General features: G+C 44.9%; 2 protein-coding genes across 2 annotated transcripts in view; both read right to left on the reverse strand.

Annotated features, from left to right (window-relative positions):
* Nucleotides 1-4,362, reverse strand: part of LOC138622125 (LHFPL tetraspan subfamily member 7 protein) — a 111,268-nt gene extending 106,906 nt beyond the window's left edge. The window contains 2 exon segments of the mRNA XM_069700666.1: nucleotides 3,572-3,703; nucleotides 3,705-4,362. Of these exon segments, the coding sequence (XP_069556767.1) occupies nucleotides 3,572-3,703; nucleotides 3,705-3,938 (366 nt within the window). The 5' untranslated portion in view covers nucleotides 3,939-4,362.
* An 847-nt stretch (nucleotides 4,363-5,209) lies between these two features.
* On the reverse strand, nucleotides 5,210-21,519 carry akap10 (A kinase (PRKA) anchor protein 10). Its single transcript, XM_069700665.1, has 15 exons — nucleotides 21,314-21,519; nucleotides 18,732-18,779; nucleotides 17,526-17,711; nucleotides 14,489-14,968; nucleotides 13,621-13,719; nucleotides 12,465-12,549; nucleotides 12,181-12,304; nucleotides 11,737-11,873; nucleotides 10,713-10,857; nucleotides 10,157-10,324; nucleotides 9,769-9,878; nucleotides 9,099-9,181; nucleotides 8,476-8,528; nucleotides 7,613-7,705; nucleotides 5,210-7,529 (listed from the first exon to the last, which is right to left on the reverse strand). Exons 1-15 carry the CDS (start codon nucleotides 21,333-21,335, stop codon nucleotides 7,524-7,526), a joined length of 1,839 nt encoding a protein of 612 aa, XP_069556766.1. The 5' UTR covers nucleotides 21,336-21,519; the 3' UTR covers nucleotides 5,210-7,523.
* Nucleotides 21,520-21,613: the final 94 nt, after the last annotated feature.

Below are 21,613 nucleotides of genomic sequence, written 5' to 3' on the forward strand. Positions count from 1 at the left end.
CAAACAGCGCTCTCACACGACTATTACGCTCTGATGGAATAACCCAACGCAGCAGAAACAAGCAGGAGTAATATAGGGAATAACTTATGTGGAAAACCACCACAGAATGAGAGACTCTTTTATTTTGTTAAGTTTCGTGCGTGCTGGGCTCCACAAATCGATTGAAATCTGAGTGGAAACACTTACAAAGAGCATCAACACCAAACCCATAATTATTCTTAATTATTAATTAATTCATATTATTTTCACTAAATTGTACTTATTTATTGCAGTTAAGCATCACTGTGGTCATATTTATACTTTTCTTGTTTTATTTTGTCATTTTGCACACTGTGGGACTGTTGAAACAATATTTCGATCTCTCTGTATGTCTTGTATGGTGGGTTGACAATAAAGTTGACTTTGACTTAAATAAAACTTATCATAACTGAGAAACTAATCTCTCTGAAAGTTCTTACATCAGCTGAAGTTCATCATTCAAGGAAAGTTGCCAGATGTAGTGTAATATTATCAATGCACATGGTTAATGTACTCGATTTGGTTTTAAACCGGAGCGAATGATGCCATTCAGCAGTCCATTAACAAACATGGACACATGACACAACAGATCCCACCAGCCTGCAGAGGAAGCTGCTGTCAGGTCATCTTCACCGTCCTTCCCTCAGGACATGAAACATAAGCTCACGCTTGTTTGCAATCCACGTTTACATCTCACAGGGGTTTGTGCAGCAGGTGTGTGTGTGTGTGTGTGTGTGTGTGTGTGTGTGTGTGTGTGTGTGTGTGTGTGTGTGTGTGTGTGTGTGTGTGTGTGTGTGTGTGTGTGTGTGTGTGTGTGTGTGTGTGTGTGTGTGTGTGTGTGTGTGTGTACTTGTGCAGTTATCTTTGTGAGGACGTCGGAGTCCTCACTTTCTCACAGGCTGCTTCAGAGTGATGACTTGGTTTGAGGGTTCGGGCGTTTAGGTGTGATGGTTAAAGTTGAGGTGAAGGGCTGAGGAATGAATTATGACAATGACTGTCCTGACAAACACGTGTGTGTGTGTCTATACATGTTTATATTTCCAGGTGGGGACTTTAACATGAAAGAACACCAACCCATGGGGACATGTGTCACTGTGGGGACAATAACTGAGGCTGCGGTGTGTGATCTTTGAGGGTTAAGACTTGGTTTTAGGGTTGGAGTCAAGATAAATTAAGGCATTTAGTTGTGATGCTTCAGGTTAGGTTAAGTGGCAAGAGAATGTGTTAAGTCATTGAAAATCCCAATGAGGATAGTGGAACGTGTGTGTGTGTGTGTGTGTGTGTGTGTGTGTGTGTGTGTGTGTGTGTGTGTGTGTGTGTGTGTGTGTGTGTGTGTGTGTGTGTGTGTCTAAATACAGTCAGTGGCCCTCCCAGCTTGGCGATGGCCCCACAGCGCCGGCAGCACTGCGGCTCGGCAGCGCTGTCCAAACACAAGCACAAAGCTTTGACAACATGGAGCGACAACCGAAAAGCCCACAGAAAATCCAGCACAACTCGGCCAGCCTCTCCAGGAGCCACCCTTCACCCCCTCCACCCCCCTCCCACACACACACACACACACACACACACACACACACACACACACACACACACACACACACACACACACACACACACACCTCCTCCACCTCCTCCTCCTCCTCCTCCTCCTCCAGTTCACTCACGCAGCATCCGCGGGGCCTCCGCCCGACTCCTCAGAGCGAGCCAAGAGTACACGTTTCCACTCTGATGGAGACAACACAGCTCGGTGGTGTAGCCAACGATAGTCGTCTGCTTCAACCAACACAAACACAGAGTGGAACTTGTAGCTTGTGTGTCTGTGTGTGTCACAGACACCTCGGTGTGCAGTGTTGCTGCCCTGAGCGCACGCTGCACGCTCTGTGCAGCTTTGTGTTTCTGTGTGCAGGTTGTTGACGAGTTTGAAGGCATCAGCAGAACGATGTGCACATCACCGAGGAGTGGTGGAGTAATAAAGTGGCGCTGATGAAAACTTAATGACCCCCTCCACCTTTATTAATGGCTGTGGGAGCCGGAGACGGTGCGCTCGGGTTCACCGCCACAATAACACATGTGGCTCTCGCACGGGAAAGCAGCTCCATCACACCCACCAGCTCAACTGGACGCCGAGCTCATAGCTGGCAGGGCACTAATTAACGCACCGACAACTGGATAACTGGCTAAATGGCTCCTGAGTTTAGCCAAATGAGCCTGAGACACAGTTTACCACGTTTAAATCCGGCACACGACACGCAGCCGCTCATGTCGGAATAGAAATGAGATGAAACACAGAGATCCCAATCTGCCACCGCAGCTTCGACACCTGAGCTTCCCTGTGAAAAGACACCCAGGCATTCTTCCTCCCCTCTTTGCAGATGCTTGCGCTACAATCACACAAGCAGCACTTATTAATATCTCCCTTTCAAATGCTAATTCCCCCTTCATACATAAATCATAACTCCAGAGGTGGCTGGTGTGTTGTAGTTCAGTGTGTGTGTGTGTGTGTGTGTGTGTGTGCAGTGCTGGATAAGGATGAGGGGATATTAGCATCCTGCCTGTAGTAAGCAATGACATTATCCAACCACAGTGTCCCAGATGCAACACCACACTAACAAGGCCAATTGTTTTTGCTCTAACAAGCTTATGCAGCCCGTTTCCCATCGCCCCGGCAACAATCTGATGTCATACCAAAGCAAACTTTTTCTGAGAGTCAAAGCCCTCTGTCTAGAAAAAACAAAATGGATCAACCTTTGTCCCCTAATGATGATGTGATGGTGCGCTCCCATCTGTGTGTAGCGGTTCACATCGTCCGTGCGGTCCAGTCGCAGTTAACCGGCTCTGATCCGACCAACGGAGACCAAACTGCTCGCAGGGAGCTCCTGATCGGCGAGCAGCCAGCCAACCCGCTGCCACTTTCACAGCTTTGATGTGTGTCTGGCGTGCTGTGCTGCAGGTGCTGCCCTGTGTGATGCAGCCTCCACCCACCCACCACCACCACCACCCCACCTGATCATTGAATCGTTTCCGCTGACTTGAAGGCACCGCTGCACCCCCCAAAAGTGTGTGTTTTCTTTCTGTAAAAGTTGAGTCGGAGGGGGAGTCTTATAGTGTCTCTCAGTTTCCGGTGGCGCTGTCAGCAGTCACTAACGCCTTTAGTCGTCTGAGAACAATGTGGAAAATTTGAATGAACTTCTGTGGATGCAGGATGAAATGTAGCCGACGTTACAGCAAGTCATTTAAATCCCTATTTTTAAGTTGAAGCCAGCTTTTCTGTCAAACAAATCACTCATTATGGATGCAAATCACCTTGCTTGATTAAATGTCTCAAACCCGGAACCATTTCTTTAAATCAGGTGTAATTTCCTTGATTTGGGGCTGTAATTAGGCTTCTATCTGATTGGATGATGTGCTCAAATGTAATCCTGTTTGGCTCCTAAAAGGCTGCTGCCTTGCCATCCGTTCAGCGCCAGCCGTGCCCTACCCACTTGATGCCCCACACGCTCTCATCCATCCACATGTGACAGCCGCGGATGGGTGTGTATGCGTACAACTGTACCTGCCAGGAGCCGGAGGGGATCTCTGCGAATTTGCCCAGCCCGCCGAAGGTGTAGCAGCGGTACATGTGATCCAGAGACTCCGAGCAGTGCCACAGCAAGCCGAGGCTCACGGAGTCCTTGTTGTTGTGGTGGCTGGTGGGGCTGGTGGGGCTGGTGGCTGTTCCTCAGCTGGTCCTTAACAATCCAGGCAGGAGATATGAAGCTGAAACTGCAGACGGCGACCAGAGCGGAGGACAGGAGCACCCAGAAGCAGCCCACGCAGCTGAACATGGTGGCGGCGTGGGGCAGAAAGCCCGGAGACAGACCCAACTCGATCCCAAACCCGGCTTCTTCTTCTTTCTTCTCCCGGCCCAGGAGCGAATGCATTTGGAGCTCACGCCTTCAAGAGCGACACTTCAACTTCAGCCTCCTGACCGGCGCTACATCAGCAAAAAATGATTCAAAATCAAAATACAAAATACGCACACAGTCACTGTGCAACCGCAGCGTCAGCCGTGTGAAAGTGCGTCCCCAGAACATCTGCTCTGGAAAAACAAAACTAAGAAAATTGTGACGAGTGATGGTGATCCAATAAAGTCAAGTCATCCGCGCCCACACTCAGTCTGGTACAAAGACCAGATCTGACTCTCGGGATGTTTGTCACACCCAAAAGTGGGTGCGCAGTTGTCATACCAGAGCAGGTGGAGGAGCCCGCAACACAAACACCGACATGTCCTGGAGCCGCTGCTCTCCGCTGCTACTCCCGGTGCTACTCCCGGTGGTACTTAACTCTGCTTCAACACGGACAGAGCTGCACTTTTACCTCGCGGAGCCAGTGCGTCTGGACAGCGTCAAGTTAAAGCAGGTTGAAAGCAGCGCTTCCGGGATGAGATTTTCAAAGTAAAGTCCAGACAGAGGAGGCTCGGCGAGGGGGAGAGTCAAAGTCTGTGTGCCGGGGCTTTCGCAGCAAAACGAGTAATAATAACCAAAGAGGAGCTGCCGTAAACTGTATATAAAAGCTGCACACATTTTCACATAAACGTAAGTTTACTCGCCGTAATGAATAGGACGCTTCTCCGTCTCAGCCTGTGAGAATAGTTTGACAAAATAACAGAGACGATGCCATGAATTAATTATATTTAATTGCATTGAGGGAAATTTATATTGATTATTTTTGGAGATTGACCCACGGGGATTAATATTCAGGATATGATGTTTATTCTTTGATAAATATGTATCTTTTGGTGTCCAAAACTGTGTGTCACAATGAAGCACAGCTGAATCATTATCATCATGCATATCTGCAGTGTGAATGTAATGTATTATGAAAAGCTGCTCAAGTCAGAACCTGATAATAATTATGAAATATTTTACTAAAACATTCCTCACTATGTATAAAAAATTATTATATAAAACTGTCATGGATCATATAAAGTGAATATAATAGTGAATAGGCTTCATCATATCCCACCCTGTAAACAACATAAAGTTGCAGGATGTCATTCCTAATGAGTGGATGTATATACAGGTAGACAGACACAACAACGCAACCTTATTGATAATACTACACAGAGATCTTCGTGGACTTCAGGAATGCACCAGTAAAATGCTGATTCAGGCTCAGAGTCGCTGCTTTAATATTACTTTTATTTTGAAAGCAGAACCCTAAATTTCCGGTGTTTTTGAACCATTATCTTTTTAACTTGCCGTGGAGGACGTCTGTCTGCAAGCACCTGTCCACATGCACCTTGCACTTTGTTTAGACATGTTCTGTAAAATGATCAAAAGATACACTATTGTTAAAAAAAAACACACACGGTAAATTAAATTACTCATTAAACGTTTTAATATTAATTCCCACCAAATAAAATTCTCCTGATTATCTACATGTACAGTAAAAGTGACTATTGTGGTTGTTCCTTAATTGTGGAGCGGTTTCAGGGCTGTGTCCCTCAATTACTATAAGACAAATCTCAGCCAATCAGAGCCGAGGACACTGATGGGTTTTCTAGTTTTAGGTGGGCGTTGCCTGTGCACGTGCAGGTTGCCTGTCTGGAAACCACAAAACGCTGGAGGCGCTTTTAACACCATTGTTACTCCCACAACAATACGGGGGGAAAAAAACAACAACAACCTCATGAGCTTTTTAGGCCAATATTATCTCACGGAAAAAAAGCACATAACTGACCACAAATAAAACTATGCTCTCTTTAAACAATCCCGGGCTGATTTTAGAGCTGAACATTATGCTGCCAAAATAATACCTGAAACAACCACAGGGAACCGCAACAGTGAGAGCACTACACATTAATTCAAGGTTTTAAATGCTTTACAGTACACTGTACTGAAGGTGTCCCTTAGGTTGAGCTGTATCTTACAATTAAACGAGTTTCTTGACTGCGTAGACCTGTTATAAAGTGAGGCAGAGAAGCCTCAGTGATAGAAAAATAAATATTTTGATCCTGTCATAACTAATATACCGTGACATTAATGCTCTCTCTACAGTTTTACCCTAAAGTGGCAAAAGCATCAACATCGCCCCCACATGGTCAGAGGTGATAACAGTCCACCTTCCTCATGTTGCCACAGGCTGTCACTTTCCCAACACTTTAACGCTATATTAAAAAAATAATAATCCAAATCAATCTGCCTGTAAACATAATACAGTTTTCTGTATCGAAATAACAACAGCCTGCAGTGGGCTGAAACTGCAGCAGTATACCAATTGTACAGTTAATTTATTTTTGAAAACAAACTCAATGAGGACAGACAAAAAAAACATTTCATAATATATGTATTTAAATCAAACACCATTTAAATATATTATAGATTACACATACATGTCAGAAAACATTAGTGGTACATAGTACCAAGAGTCTTTTCTGGTTCGTTTCCACATCTTGGTAATGCTCAAAGGAAATTTAAAAAAAAATGTTTTATTCACTGAGCACACTTTCCAGTTGAACAGTCCGTCATCACTGAAGCTTGTTTCAGCGATGTATAAAAAAAACAATAAAAAAAAAACAGCGATCACCATAAAAAAGGACTAACATTAATATATGGGGTAAACCAGAAATCTAAATAGATATTTATTTATATATATAGGACATTAAGAACATGGAGTTTTTGAGTTTTTCAACACAACTGGAGCACTTAAGTTCATCCGGGAGTATTTCTTTTACGCTCTGTAAAGGTGCCGGGGTATTCATACAGAAGGGCAGCCAGTCGGAGACCTGAATCAGCTCTTTCTGTTTCATTGTCACATTTCCAAACGTTCTACAGTACGTAAACGGCCAAGGTGCGGCGGCCAATGTCGGTGAACAGCTGACAATAACGACTCCGTGCAGGCCGAGGGAGGCGTATGCAAAAAAAAACAAAAAAAAAACTGTACAACGCTCCAAACTGATGAGCCTGAAGCAGCCGAGCCGTAAGAATGTCGGGTAAAAACAAGGAATGGTTAAAAAGAAAAAAGGTGTGGGGAGCTACGTCATGAGGACGTGAGCAGAACGTCCCCCGTAGGTCCGAGACGAGACAGAGAGCGTAGTGATAGTTGTGACGGACATGCGGCAGCTTTCTTCAGGTATCGTGAGCGTTTCCCTCCTCAGGAGTGACGTCCTCCCGGCTGATGCCAGAACTCTGCTTTGCTTCACGATTGGCGACTACACGTGTACCTTGATAGGGTTACAGAGTACGATGGACAACAATGGAGTACTTCAAGTTTTCTATTAGTCCATGCGTGAACAATCACTCACCCGGGCTCGCAGCTACACACACACACGCACACACACACACACACGCACGCACGCACACACACACACACACTCGCTGACACATGGTGGTCGGGGAGGTGATAAAATGCCTTGTTCCTTCTCGGAGTAATGCAGCTCACTGCCGTGTGAACCCCGCGTACAGTTCATCACTGACTTGGCCAGCGTCTGCAGGGAGCGACGGTCCTTTGGTTCCTCGGTGGGGTCATAACTGCAGACAGACAGACAGAGACACCGGAGATGAGATCTGGGGTCATCGCACAGGAAGCGGAGGGCTGAGGGACGGTGTGTTACCTTGGTGGACTTGCCGGGGCTGTCGTGGTTTGACTGGTGGACGACGTCGTTGACAATCATCTTGGCGATCTGCCACGCCATCTCCTCCTGGGCCTTCGGTCACGGCACAAACAATAACGTAAATTCATGATCTTTGTAGGAGACATTTTTTGTTTGTTTTGTAAGAAAATGACCAAAACTATCGTTATATACTGAAGCAGACAGAGGTGGACACGAGGACGCAGAGAAGACGCTGTTGTTCAACCGCTTGGAGTCATGCAGTGTTTACCTCGTACGAAGCAACACACACACACACCGACACACACCGACACACACACACACACACACACACACACACACACACACACACACACACACACACACACACACACACACACACACACACACACACACACACACACACACACACACACACACACAGGTGAGTGAGAGAGAGAGAGAATAGCACAGGGAACCTGACCTTTACCTGGAAAAGTGTCGTCATGATATAATTACAGCCTTCACTGGGTTTTTGCTTTGATCATATTGTACAAATGTGATAACTGACTTTCTTTTGTTGTTGTTATTAAAGTGATGCAGCAGCACTTTCCTTCACACATTCACTCCATCTGCTGTGTCCCAACAAGTCAACACCTTTAATCCCCTCAACTAAGCCAGTAAGTCCTGTTTTTGTGGATATTATTAAGGAAGTGTGACGCAATCCGTCCTTCTCGGCCTCCATTCGGCTTAAAATCCACTGACATCCATGACGTTCTTTAATAGCCGCCGTCTGACATCACAAAGTGAATTTTAAAACATGTCGCCGAGAGCGTCCTATATACACGCCTCAGACCTCTGAATCATTTAACATGTTGCCACCTCACCTCATCCGAGTTGCCTTGGACCCATTTCTTCATGGCTTGAGAAAACATGGAACCTAAATAAGAGAAAGGAAGGCAGCGTGAGACAAAGGGACCGCAGCGGTAAACACAAAACATAAACACACTGTTTGTTCTTTCAACTGAACAAACAAACTGATAAACAAACTGCAGCGGAATGACTTTCTGTGAAAAACACTCCCAAAATTAAGTCACGATAAGTTAATACTTTCATATTCAAGTACTTTGATGCTATTTACATTATTCATGAATACTATTATATTAGCAGGAAGTCCACCACTTTAAATGTGAGCCAACATGTCTAAGAGATGTGATAAATATAGATTTTATTTTTTTTGATGTTGTTAGACCTAAAGATGAGCGAACACAGTTTTTATTTTTTTTATTTTATATTTCATCAGACTACAGGCTGTTGGGAGAACAGAAGCAGCCAGATGAGATTTATATTCACGGCCGGAGGAGAAGTTTTTTTTACTGCAAAGAGAAAGGAGATAAAAATACGACAGAGTGAGGGCGAGAGAGAGAGAGAGAGAGAGAGAGAGAGAGAGAGAGAGAGAGAGAGAGAGAGAGAGAGAGAGAGAGAGAGAGAGAGTGGGAGCACATCGTACCTTTGGATTTCTTCACATCGGGTTCGGGCTCGGCCTCCCTGATAAACTGGCCCATCTCATTCACCTTCCCGAACGTCATCTTTCTGAGAGGACAAAGGAGAGGAGGACGATAAAGGCAGCCGACGGAGCAAATGGGACCAAACTGAGCCTCAGGGACGGACGCTCTCACGCTCTCACACACACACACACACACACACACACACACACACACACACACACACACACTCACACACACACACACACACACCCTCACATTCACACGCTCTCTCACATTCACACACGCTCTCTCACATTCACACACGTCTCTCACACTCACACACACTCACACTCGCAAAACAATCAAACACCGCTGCTGAAGTGTGAATCCATTAAACAACTGTAATTTCAGAAGGTACTTCAGTTTTGTCTTTCGGATCGTCCTCTTGAATTATTTTTGTACAAGACTGTTTTAAAGCACGCTCATAAAACACTGAGTGAGTCAATAAAAACAAAATAGGTACAAGCATCAAATCCAAATAGCGGTGGGCATAAAGGGAGAGAAATATGGAAGTAAACAAGAGAAATTACCGAAAGACAAATCTGTGAACAGCTACATGCTACTGTGGTGTTTATGTAGTTTCAGCCTGAGTGATGATTTTCTGGGAGTGACAGTAAAGGTAGCATCACTCACCCAGCGTACGGCCGCTGGTACAAAGACTCGGGGTCCAGGCTGGCGATGTCCACCGTGATCGCCTCGTCAAAATTTTTCAGGATCTTGATCGCTGCCTTTTTGGCGCTTTGCTGTAGTGAAGACATCGTAAAGTGAATATTTAGCAGCGTTACATGCAACTTTTTTTTTAATCTACAAATACAAATAAAAGACAGAAATGAGCGCAACCCTTTGGCATTAACAAAAAGATCTTCATTATTTGTGCAATGAGGCAGGACAGGTCTGAATGTCAGCTGGCGAAGGTGTGCGTGTGTGCGTGTGCGTGTGTGTGTGTGTGTGTGTGTGTGTGTGTGTGTGTGTGTGTGTGTGTGTGTGTGCGTGTGTGTGTGTGTGTGTGATTGGGGGTCACCTGAGTCTGAGAGCCCTCGCTGGCATTTGAACTGGATCGGTCGTTGTCTGCGGGTCCGACCTGACCTGGAGTGCTGACATTCACAAACTCATCGGCCCGCACCGAATTGATGAGGTCACTCAGGTATTTGTAGTAAAGGTTGCTGGACAGGAAGCCGGGCATGTAGACCTGAAACCATGCAGAACAGGGAAAACTTGTTAGATGATAATGAGCTCCTGGATAGATTTCCACGCACAAGTTACAAAGGTTCGCTTCTGACCTTTACGTGCTAACAAGTGTTCAGCTTTCGTTTCATTAACTTAAGGCAGGAGCATTTGTCAGCGGTGTAATGAGACAATTTGTCAATGACTTACAACACAAACCCTTTAAGTGAGGATCCTATTAAATACCAGCAAACAGTTCAAGCAGATGATCGAAATAAATATTTAATTAAATGTTTTAAAGGGCAATGATACTCACATGAAGGCTTCTATATTATCGGGTTTTAGTTTATATACCTAATCATTCATCTATCCTCACATTTTACAGTAATATAGAGGCTGCAAGTGACTCTGACCTTCTCCATGGTTGTCCAGGCCTGTCGTAGTGGAGTGGTGAAACAGTCAGGGAGCGGCCCTCCCTCACGGCAGATGTTCGACTCGATCTCCATCCGCACAGAGTCGCCGAAGCCCAGAGGGTTGGTGGCCTGGAGTGAGAAATACCTGGAGAGGAGACACGGGGATGACTTCAAACAAAGGCACTTCCATTCATATTTCAATCAAAACCCAAAATGCATATAAAATGTAAAAGTTCAAACGAGGCTGTAATGCTGCTGCTGCTGCCTCAAATACAGGCCAGTAGAGGTTGTCTGGCACTTCAAAGAGCAAGTATGAGCAAAAATGGCAGAATCTATAAAGAAAAATATGAATCAAATGAGACGATACATACTGATACCAATGTAGTAAATATAACTCGAGCTGAAAGCAGGAAGATCCAGCTTCCACCTCCTGACCTGCTGTATTACTGTAAATGAGTTACTGCCCTTTCTCAACCTCACACACCGTTTGCACAGGTTACCGTAATATGAACAACAAACTCACTAAACAGACCTTCACCTTAAACTGTGATAGTGATCAATGCAATGCAGGAAAAAAGGGACGACATGCTGCCTGTAAGTCAGTGAAACCCTTTTCTGCAACAGTTACTGATGTCAGCCCACAAATATCTAAACTGAAGTAACAAAGATTAACTTTAGGACTTCTCTGCTACTGCAGACACAATTTTATGAGCACACACATAAAAGCACCTTTTTTTCCTTTAGTCATCAACTTGGGCTTCAGTGTTTTGCTGAAGGACACTTTGACACGTGGACAGGAGGAACCAGGGATTGAAACGCTAATCTTATGATCAGTGGGAAACCCGCTCTGCCATCTGAGCCACAGCCACCCACGCTGTGGGTGTACCAAGTGTAACAGATTGGTATTTACTACAGAACAGTTTAACTCTTCCTCCCTGGACTTAGAGGCGTCCTCTCACTGCTGTCTGATCCCATTCTTTAAACTAAAATGTCGACATGTGAAAGCAGCAGGGAGGGGACGTACTTGTCGTAGAGGATCATGGCATCGTTCTGAGCCTCCTGGCCGTCGTACTGGCCCTTCTTCGCTGCGAGCTGGTTCTGGAAGTTGTCTGCCGCCAACCAGAACTGCAGTACATTCATGGCTTCTTCTTTTTCCATGTACTGTGGGGCAAAGAGACAGAAAAATTCACGTGAAAATCTACTGCTAGATGTTCAGCCTCGCTGCCAACTGCCGACACCGATTGTGTTATATTTAATGTCTGCGGGTCGGCAAATTGTAACCGGAGCATCTGAAGGTTTTTTTTGTGTTTTGTTACGTTTACTGTGCTCTCAGTTTACTGATCTGAGGACACGTGTGTTATAAAGAATGAAGACGAGGCAAAGATTGTGTGTGTGAAAGGAAAAACACGTGAAACAAAAGGGTGGTGAGCTGCCACAAATAAAGGAGGTTCCAGGAACCACAACTCACCTCGGAGAAGTAGAAGAGCGCTGACTCACAGAACAAGATGTCAGCCAGGAACACCGAGCCACTCGTCAACACTTCAATCTGGTATTTACAGAAATGATGGCTCCGCAGGAATTCACTAAAGTGCCTGGAAATCAAAGAACACGTGGGAGGTGAACACATCTGCTACTGTGGATGTCAAGGCAGTGAAAAAATGACAACAGGGACAAGTTGCACTTAAATATTTTACATGAAACCCTCGCAGTGTGAATAAAACTCCTCGGGGAAATGAAAAGACAGAAACTCACTGTTCTTCCAAGATGGTGAAGACTACCAACTGAGCGATGACGAAGCAGTTTGGGTCCACCATGCCGTCTTCTCCACAGATCTTAGCTACACAGAGACGAGACAGGAATATTATTGCACTAGAAGATATAACTTCCCTTATATCACTTATGCAATTGTTAAAAAAAAATATATATATATATATATATTTTAGAGTAGGTGGACCCTAATTTGCAGTATCATAAAATATGAAGTGCAATCAAAAAGTTCAGAGACTGCTCCTACAGCAACCAAAACACAGCCCACTTCAAACTCTTCCCCGTGCAGCAATACTCTGCTCCCAGCGTTCCTGCAGCGCTCTGAACGCTCCCTGAAAGTCCTGTTCTGGAAGCGTGTGAAGCGCCATCTGTGATTTACGCTGGATCTCCTCCACAGAGTCAAAACAACGACCCTTCAGCTTGAACTTCAACAGAAAGAAGCTGTAGAGAGCCAAACCTGGCGAGCGGGTGGGGTGTGTGGCGGGAGATTTATCCCCAGAATAATTCAAATAAGAGTTGGGCGTCAGACAGAAAGGATCATCACAATGATACCCTGTCACTTAAAAAAAAAAAAAATCCTCACTACCAAATGCACAAGATAAACATAACACAGCACGGCAACGGTCGTGTGGTTGAGGGAGAGAGAAGTCTTTCTTTCCACCAGGTCCTGACGGCCACAGGTTCAGCTGGTTTGTATTAAATGTTTTCCTTCAGACGCCTCAGAACATCACAGGAGTGCTCAGTGTTTACAGTCTGACACTATCGGGGACAAATTCATGATGTTCAACCCCCTGAATGTCAAAGAAAACCCGCCTGACCTGAAGCGCTGTCTCCAGTCTTGGACAGTGTTGTTCTGCCCCTCTTGAAACACTCAAAACACCTCGACTGGCTCTTTGATTTGTTGCTGTCGGCTTTCTGAAGCATTTAAACGCTCTCTGGTGCCGTTTTCAGACTCAACTATTGGATGTTCTCTCCGCTCAGTGTTCAGAAAACAAAAGTATGCGGATGTTGATCATGCAACAAATCTTGGAATATATATGGCTTCCCCCTGCTGCATACACATCACTGTGCTTCACTGTGTTTGATCTGCAACAGTCTCTGAACTTTTTAAGCGCACTTGAACGATCGATCCGAGTCTTACCAACAATATCATTCCTGATCTGCTCTGTGATGGGGATGGGCTTCACAGCGTCTGGGGAGATGTACTTGGTGAAGATGGTGACAGCATCTTTCTCTATACCTGCAGAAACACAGAGACCATTAACTCGAACTCATCACGGCTGCTGTACTTGTTCCACACTCCCTTTATCGTGCGCTGTGTCGCTTCATTTGACCAAATAATTGCACGTCATTGGTGACATGAAGCAGCAGCAAAACGTTTCTCTCCACCACCTCCAGGTGTACATTTCCATGTAAACAGTTGTTGTTGCAAATCATGCTCGTCGGGTACCACGAAGTCATTACAGAAGAGATATTTCAATTCAAACCTTCCATGTTGTGAACACAAAGGAAAGAAAGATGGCAGTAATGCTGGTTTCATGTATTCATTTGAGGAAGGTTAAAGTCTCCTCACACAGATCTGATGCTTCCATATGTCTCTATTTTTCATCTCTTCCGTGGATGTCTAATGTACGTCTGTTTTCTTCTGGCATTTATTTTTATTGTCAAACCAATATTTCCACCACAGACGAGCACGAACATTTTATGATAACCATCCGTCGGGAGTTTTCAGTGGATGAAAATGCACTAATTTGCATCTTCAAACTGCAATTAATAAAAATCTGGTTGCCAACTGAGACCATCAAAGTATCTCCATGTAGCCAATCAATGGAAAGCTGCCGTTTATAATTGTTTTTCGGTATCTTCAAAACGGTGATGTGTTGACCATCAGTGTGTGACACTAATTCACTTTGTCACTTCCTTACTGAATTCAATATTCCACTGAGTATGTAAACATGTAAACAGCTTGACAGATATGAAGACAAAAGGGTTTGTAAAAGCGGACTCACTTTTCATGAGTTTGTCGGAGAGGTCTCGCAGGGTGCTGTTCGACTGCACCTTGCAGGGAGTCCCCGTCCTGGAGGACGCCTGCCTGCTGGGGGTTCCCGCTCGAGGTGTGCCGGGTCTCAGACCCGCTTCCGTGGAGGAGGGGTCCCGTCGATCGGACAGCAGTTCGCTGCTGCCGTGCCTGGCGAGGGTGAGGGCGTTGGGCGTGAGCTCCGGCAGCTCCGAGCCGCCCGGGGAGGCGGGGACCGGCTCGGCCAGGGAGCTGTGCTTCACCGAGTTGAGGCTGTGCGCTCGGACGCGCGACCAGCTGGTGGAACGGAAACTCTCAGCCTCCAACCAGAAGCGGACCAGGTGGTCGCCGCCCTGCAGCTCCGTGAAATGCATGTAGTGGGGCATCGCCACGTTGTCCCGGAGGACCTGGTCCACCGTCTTGGACAGCCGAGAGCGGGTCTCCTGCGGCTGATAGTTCACACTGGAATGACCTGAAAGGATTGAACAGATTCACCAAAATTATCTACAGGATTTAGATTTTATACTTTAATGGTATTTTCTTTTTGTGTCGTTTTAAATTGTAGTACAACTTCTCCATCGAAATACATTATAAATGTGATGTAATGCCAAAAATGTTAAATGCTGTACGAAGCCTGTGATGCTTTAAAAACCTGCAGCACCACTTTGCAATTTTATTTTTAAAAAATGTACTCATTAAAAAAGATGTCGCTACACTACCAGTAAAAACATAAACGCTTGTATTTCATAAACTTTATGTATTTTCAAAGCCTCACAATAACAGATACAACAGTGTTAAAAGCACTGACAGTAAGATTTACACATCAGAAAACACTCCCGCGCTACACTGCACTCTCTCTTATTTACAGCTTTCAAACCAGAAGGAGAATCAAATCAATGTGCAGTACATTAATAGAAGCTGCAACATGAAAATTATTTTCTGTGTTCAGCTCTTCAATTTCAAGCGAACATTCGGTCGGAGCCGAACGGTGACGCGAGCTGAATTTCAACTGCTGGATATTTGTATTGAAGTCTTGTGATTTTCCAGCTCTGTCTGACTACAAGTGGCCTTAGACTATATGCAATTTCACAGATGATTAAACCCGCACAAACTTTTTCACAGTTGTGCGTCAAAACTACGTGTGTGTCCCGCCCGTTCCGTCACTCAGGCGTGTATGAAGTGGTCAGCGCTGACTGTGGCATCCACACAAACCTCCGACAGTTCAATCACACCAGACTTCAAACTGCAGCTACGAGTGAACACTGAGAGAAAAAAAATCGGATTCCTGTAGTGATGACATACTTGACTTTACTATGTCTCAAACCAAAGAGTGTGCGTTTGAGGAACATCCTCCATCCTGAGGGACTCCAACTACAAGCACACCTCCCCAGAAATCAAACTAAACGAGGGGGCGCGCTCATTGACAACAAACCGAGTCGTACTGGATCATCAGCAGTAGCTAGACTTCAGCGTGGGCTGCTGCTTTGTGGTGTTACGTTTGCTCTTTGAAAACAAGACGGTGCTTGAAGAGGTGTCACCCGGAGTGAGGTGCTTTTCAATCACAGACTCTTTAAGATCACACAGTCACACGAGTCAAAGCCTCGCTACATGTTACACTCCATCAAAAGAAACCAGGGAGCTTCCTGTTATTGTGTACAAAAAAAGAAAAGAAAAGTGATGGCTTCCGCTGTCAGTCAGTGCCTCCGGGCTGCCGACCTTCAATCCTCCCTTCCTGTCTCCTCCTCCTGCCGTTAAAACCACAGAAATCCCCTCTGACCCGTGACTTTCATTCAGTCTGTCGAGCGTCCTGCAGCACAGGTTCCTCCACCTCCGTCTGACTCAGCCCGACTGTTCTCCGGACAACCTGCTCGTACAGTTCCTGACACGTCAGGCGTGCTACTGTGTTTACTCACCGCCCCATATCGTGGCATCCGGCGATCGTACACAGAGTCTAATTATAAAGCGGCATGAGAAGATGACTGTTACTCCCGACTTCACTCTGACGGGCTTCGGTATGTTTGGGTAAAAACTGCTGCATGAAGTCATGTGAGGGCTTCACGCAGGGTTCATGAAGGTGTGCCGCCACTTGCACAAGACAGAGGGCGGTTTCAGTGACGCAAGAGTTACACTCAGGCACACTAACAACAGCACCAGCCAACCGCATTATCCAATGAGGTTAAATAGGAACTGAGGATTATAACTGTCATGTTTATTATTCCTTTTACATTGTCAGTTTGTTACTTTTCATAAGACTGAGTATCTATTTTTATCATTTTTTTCGATGTACCCTGCAAACATGCTGTATTGCTACATATTATTCCTCCTTTTCCTACTAAAATTGTTGGTGTCAGTACATCTAACGTGATTATTAATTGTTCTACCAATACAAGATGAGTCATTATTTTTATGATTAATTAATTAATTGCTGAAGTCAGTTTTCAAACACAAAAGCAAACTTTCTCCGGTTTCAGCTTCTTAAATTTGAGAATGTGTTGATTTTCTTTATCATATAGGATAGGAACACAAATATCTTTGGATGTTTAAACATTTTAAAACATAGTAGATAGTTATATAAAATAACGATTCATCAAATTCTGTAGGAATTAACTGGCAGATGAATCAATAATTACAATAATAAATAGTTGTCGTTCTACTTCTGTTGCTTTGTAAACTTTGCTTTTGTTGTTGCAACAGTCTAATTTTAGTTTAGCCAAGTCAAAATACTGTAAATTAAAGGCGATCCACAAAGCCGAGACTACAAGCTATGACCTTTAAACTGGCTGACATGTCACACAGCAACAATAAATAATATATTACTTCATAATAACTACCCAACGAGGTGAAGCAGACCTCCTCTAGACCTCCTTTTTGAATTAAAATCAGTTCAAAACTGAGTTTTTCATGTATAAAACAACCTCTTCCTTTATGTTTCTGAATGTACTTCATACTTAAATAGTCAAATGTCTGATTCAGCCTTTTTCTATTATCACTAAACAATAAATCCAATCACATGAACGCGGGCTCCGTACCAAGATCCCCAAAGTGCGCAGCCTCCATGTGACTCGGCTGTTTCTTGAGGATGGCGGTGCGGCCGCGGGCGAACGAGTCCATGTTGGCAGAGATGGCGTTGATGGCCATATGGCTGGGCCCGGCAGCGTCCTGGACGGCATGGTGGTTCCTCAGGCCCAGCGATGGAGAGTGAGGGCCGACTGGAGCTGGGAGAGGAGGACGGAGGGCAGAAGAGAGAATTTAGGCAAAAAAATAAATAAAATAAAACGACAATGGCATGAAAGTTGTGAGCGGCCTGAATGTGTGACACCAGTGTGACTTGTAATGAAAAGGGCTTTTTAGTGAGGGAGCTCTCAGTCAGTGTGCCGAGGCCTCCGGCTGTCAGCGATGTTTGAGGAGACAGACTGCTCAGTGTCTGTTTGACTGTGCTGCGTGTTTCTTTAATAGCTCGAGGCCCCAGTTTTACTCCTTGTAAGCAGTATATAAGCAGCAGTGATTAAACATGATGCGAGCCAGACGAAGCAAAGGCTAATGCAGGGTTTAATGTAGTTCGGACTTTCTTTGAGGAAACGGAAGTTAGTGAATTGTTTAGCTGCAGATACCCTGTAACAGTTCTCAGTGCAAACAGAGATGCGAATCATCTATATTGTATTTTAAAAGTTATCACTTCATTTTAAAGGTACGTACTGTATAAATTCACATTTCCATGATTATCAAGCAGGTCTGGGTGCTACATAAATACTGTTAAAGTGTCTACACGCTTAGTGCACAAAGATAAACAATCAGCCCATTTTAAGCAACTGTGTGGTTTGTACTTCCGAAAAGTTTGTGATGCCACAAACCCACGCTCATGTCATATGTCCACCCTCAGTACGACCCACTGTCCAACATTATCACGTGGAAGAAAACACAGAGCAATTGTTCTGTTGCAGCTCTACCAAGCTACAAGACTAAAGAAAGCCTGTGGTTGACCTGGGCGTGCGTCAGCCAATCAGAAGAGAGGGGCAATGATATCAATATGCCTTAAAGACACAGATACAAAACAGCCTGTTACTGGAAAAGAGGTTTTTGGTATTTAAAATGACAAAAAATATCTTTTTGGGTTATAGATTGCAAATACAACACTGGAAAAGTGTAAAATATGGGACCTTTAAAACAACCCAGCATTTTCAATTAAACATGTATGTTACACTTTCATAACCTCATTGAGGTAAAGATGAACTCACCTCTATTGACTTTAGCATCTGTCACTCTCTCAGGTTCTTTGCTTTTGGCTGCGGGGGAGAAAGATGAGAGCGGAGTTGAAACTGGAGAAGCATAAAGCATTTTGAATCACAACACAGGGAGAGACTGGCAAGCAAAAATTAAAAAAAAAAAAAAAAAAAAAAGATACGCGAGCTACATTGAGGGGTGAAACACTATCTGGTTACATAATGACATCATCAGGAAATTGATCCACTAGACGCCACGCAAACGAAATATTTAGTGCAGAATTGCTTCCTGGCTGCTGCTGTAAGATGTGGAGTTAAATATGGAAGATGGTTGTGATATGTGAAAGCCCTCTCCGTCCTGCTCACTGTACAGCCAGCAGGACGGGTGTGGCTTTTCCACTGGACGTCAGCATTCGGAGTCCTTCGTAAGATTTGTGACCTTGTTCTATCAGCTGTGGTTTTCCTTCATTCAGGCTACACCTGAAGCCCTCTACGACTTACAGAGTGTCTGTAAAAAAACAACAACTGTATTATAGATTAGAAGGTGAGCAAAAACTATGTAGCCTCATGCAAAACTATTTCACAGTATAAATATCTGCCCTTACTCCTAAAGCCCTGCGGCTGTCACAGAGTAAAATAAGATATATACCGTGCAGTGGAAGGAGAGCACGATGGCAACCACTCATCAGAGTGACTCATTTATATCTTCAGATTGAGCCAAGTATCAATTTCCGGCAGTGACATTACAAAATGGACCGAGAGGCTTCGCCAAATGAAGAAGATGCTGTTTCTGCGAGACATTTGGGACGGAGCCGTTTGTGAATCGTGTGTCAGCCAGGAGTCTGAGTTTGACAACACTAACAGCCTTTTAAAAAGTCTCAACTCCCACAGCCTTCACTGCTCTGAACTGAAGTTATGGTACAAAAAAATATCAGGTGTGTTTGCTCTAAAAACAGTAAATATTCAGAGAACCACGAAGGCTCACAAACAATGGATATTCTGGTTGTGTGAATTGCCAGAAAACTGAATACAGAATATATCTGATGTAAAATAACAACATGTGTGCCTGACAAAAGTAATAAGCAACAACCTGAGTGGAAGAAATCTATTCTAATATTGATAATGTGTTTCACACGTGGTAATAATTTTTGCAACCAGCCTACCCTCTGAGGAACACGCTCACTTCCTGTCCGTCCTGAGTATCTTCCTGGTTCAGAGCACGACAAATAAACTCTGACTATTTCCTCATTTTGGGGACCTGCTGTGTCAGTTGCTTTCATTGCTGTGGCCTTTGAGTAAAAAAAAAAAACCCAAAAAAACCACATCTCACTCTTTTAGAGGAACAACTTTAGGCCACTTTAGACAGTGAAGTTACTGTTCGAAAAATTTTAACAATCACTGCTTCTCCAGTCTGTCGCATCACTTTGATGTACTTTCTAATCAAAGCAATCAGATCTAGTTGCTGTTGGGACACCGATCTTAAACTAACGTGGTCTAATGCAGCAGGTCTGCAATTAATGCCACCTTAGTCAGAGCCTTTCGTCGTGTTGACCTCGTTTTAAAGAGGTGTTCACTTCTGGTCACTGTGGAGGCTGCAGGTACTAATTTATCAATGCATCTCTGAACTTGTGCATCATACAGAGGTTGTTCGAATGTTCGTAGTATAACAGGCACCAGAAGTGACACGAGTTTGGCATTAATGTAAATTACCTGTGATTTTTGTGTGTTCGTGTGTGAAAGTTAACGGCACGTTCTTGAGCCAAATAAAGAGTCAGTCCTGGAGTGGTTTGGTGAATATGAACCCAGGAGCTGACTCCTCGCACTACTAACATCTGGATGAGGGAACACTACTAACATCTGGATGAGGGAACACTTCTAACATCTGGATGAGGGAACACTACTAACATCTGGATGAGGGAACACTACTAACATCTGGATGAGGGAACACTACTAACATCTGGATGAGGGAACACTTCCCTTCGGAACAGCAATGAAATGCTTTTTATTTACTCCTGCTGCCGCAAAATGGGGATTACTGCGTGCATGTTAATCTGGGCTCAGGTCCCATTAAAAACGACCAACTTTGTGCATTTTAGTGAGACCACTGCTTTTTAAATGTGACCCCAACATTTGATCACGTTTTATGAACAGTCAGGACAAATAGTTGGCCTCCAAAATATGTCCTGAATTCCTTCGTCCTGCTCCACCTGCTCATGTTTGTGTTTATAAGCACCGCCGCTAACAGACAGGTCCACTTCTCTCAGTGCAGCTGCAGCCGGGCACGTTTCTACTGACGATAAGCGGTCGTTTAAATTCAGACACAGCCAGCTGTTCTCTGTCTTTTGTCTCACATGTCCACATGTCGCGTTCAGGGTGTGTGTGTGTGATGTCCGGATACAGCTAGCTAGCATGCCGTAGCACATTTGGTGATCAGATATCAACGTCAGTGAAACGCGGTGTCCCCGGTGTCCCCGGTGTCCCCGGCTCGGTGCCCGGGCCCCGCTAGGTTACATGTCACGGAGCACCTCTCTCTGCTCAGCCCGACTCCCCCTCTCCCTCCTCCTCCCCCCCGTTGACGTCGGGAGCTTCTTCCTCACCTTTCCTCTTAAAAAACGACATGACGGCTTTCACACTCGGGACGTTTCCTCGGCTCACTGACTCCGTCCCGCGGGTCCGCGGGTCCCTTCATTCAAATGCATCTGTCCCGTACACTCCCCAGGTGGAAACGTGTCGTTATCGCAGCCCCGGTGAGTACTGTCAATTTACAGATTTCCCCAAATCCAAACCCAGTTCGGCGGCCATATTGTCAATAAACGTCCTACTTCCGGGCTGGTGCGGCAGCAGCATTGTGGGAAATGATGCGTTAGCTGCTCTGGTCAGCAGAGGGCGCTGTTTGA

The sequence above is a fragment of the Brachyistius frenatus genome, unplaced genomic scaffold, assembly GCF_029030835.1.
Source record: "Brachyistius frenatus isolate BFR_SWC_R1_liver_20210118 unplaced genomic scaffold, ASM2903083v1 Contig_34, whole genome shotgun sequence".
NCBI lineage: Eukaryota > Metazoa > Chordata > Actinopteri > Embiotocidae > Brachyistius > Brachyistius frenatus.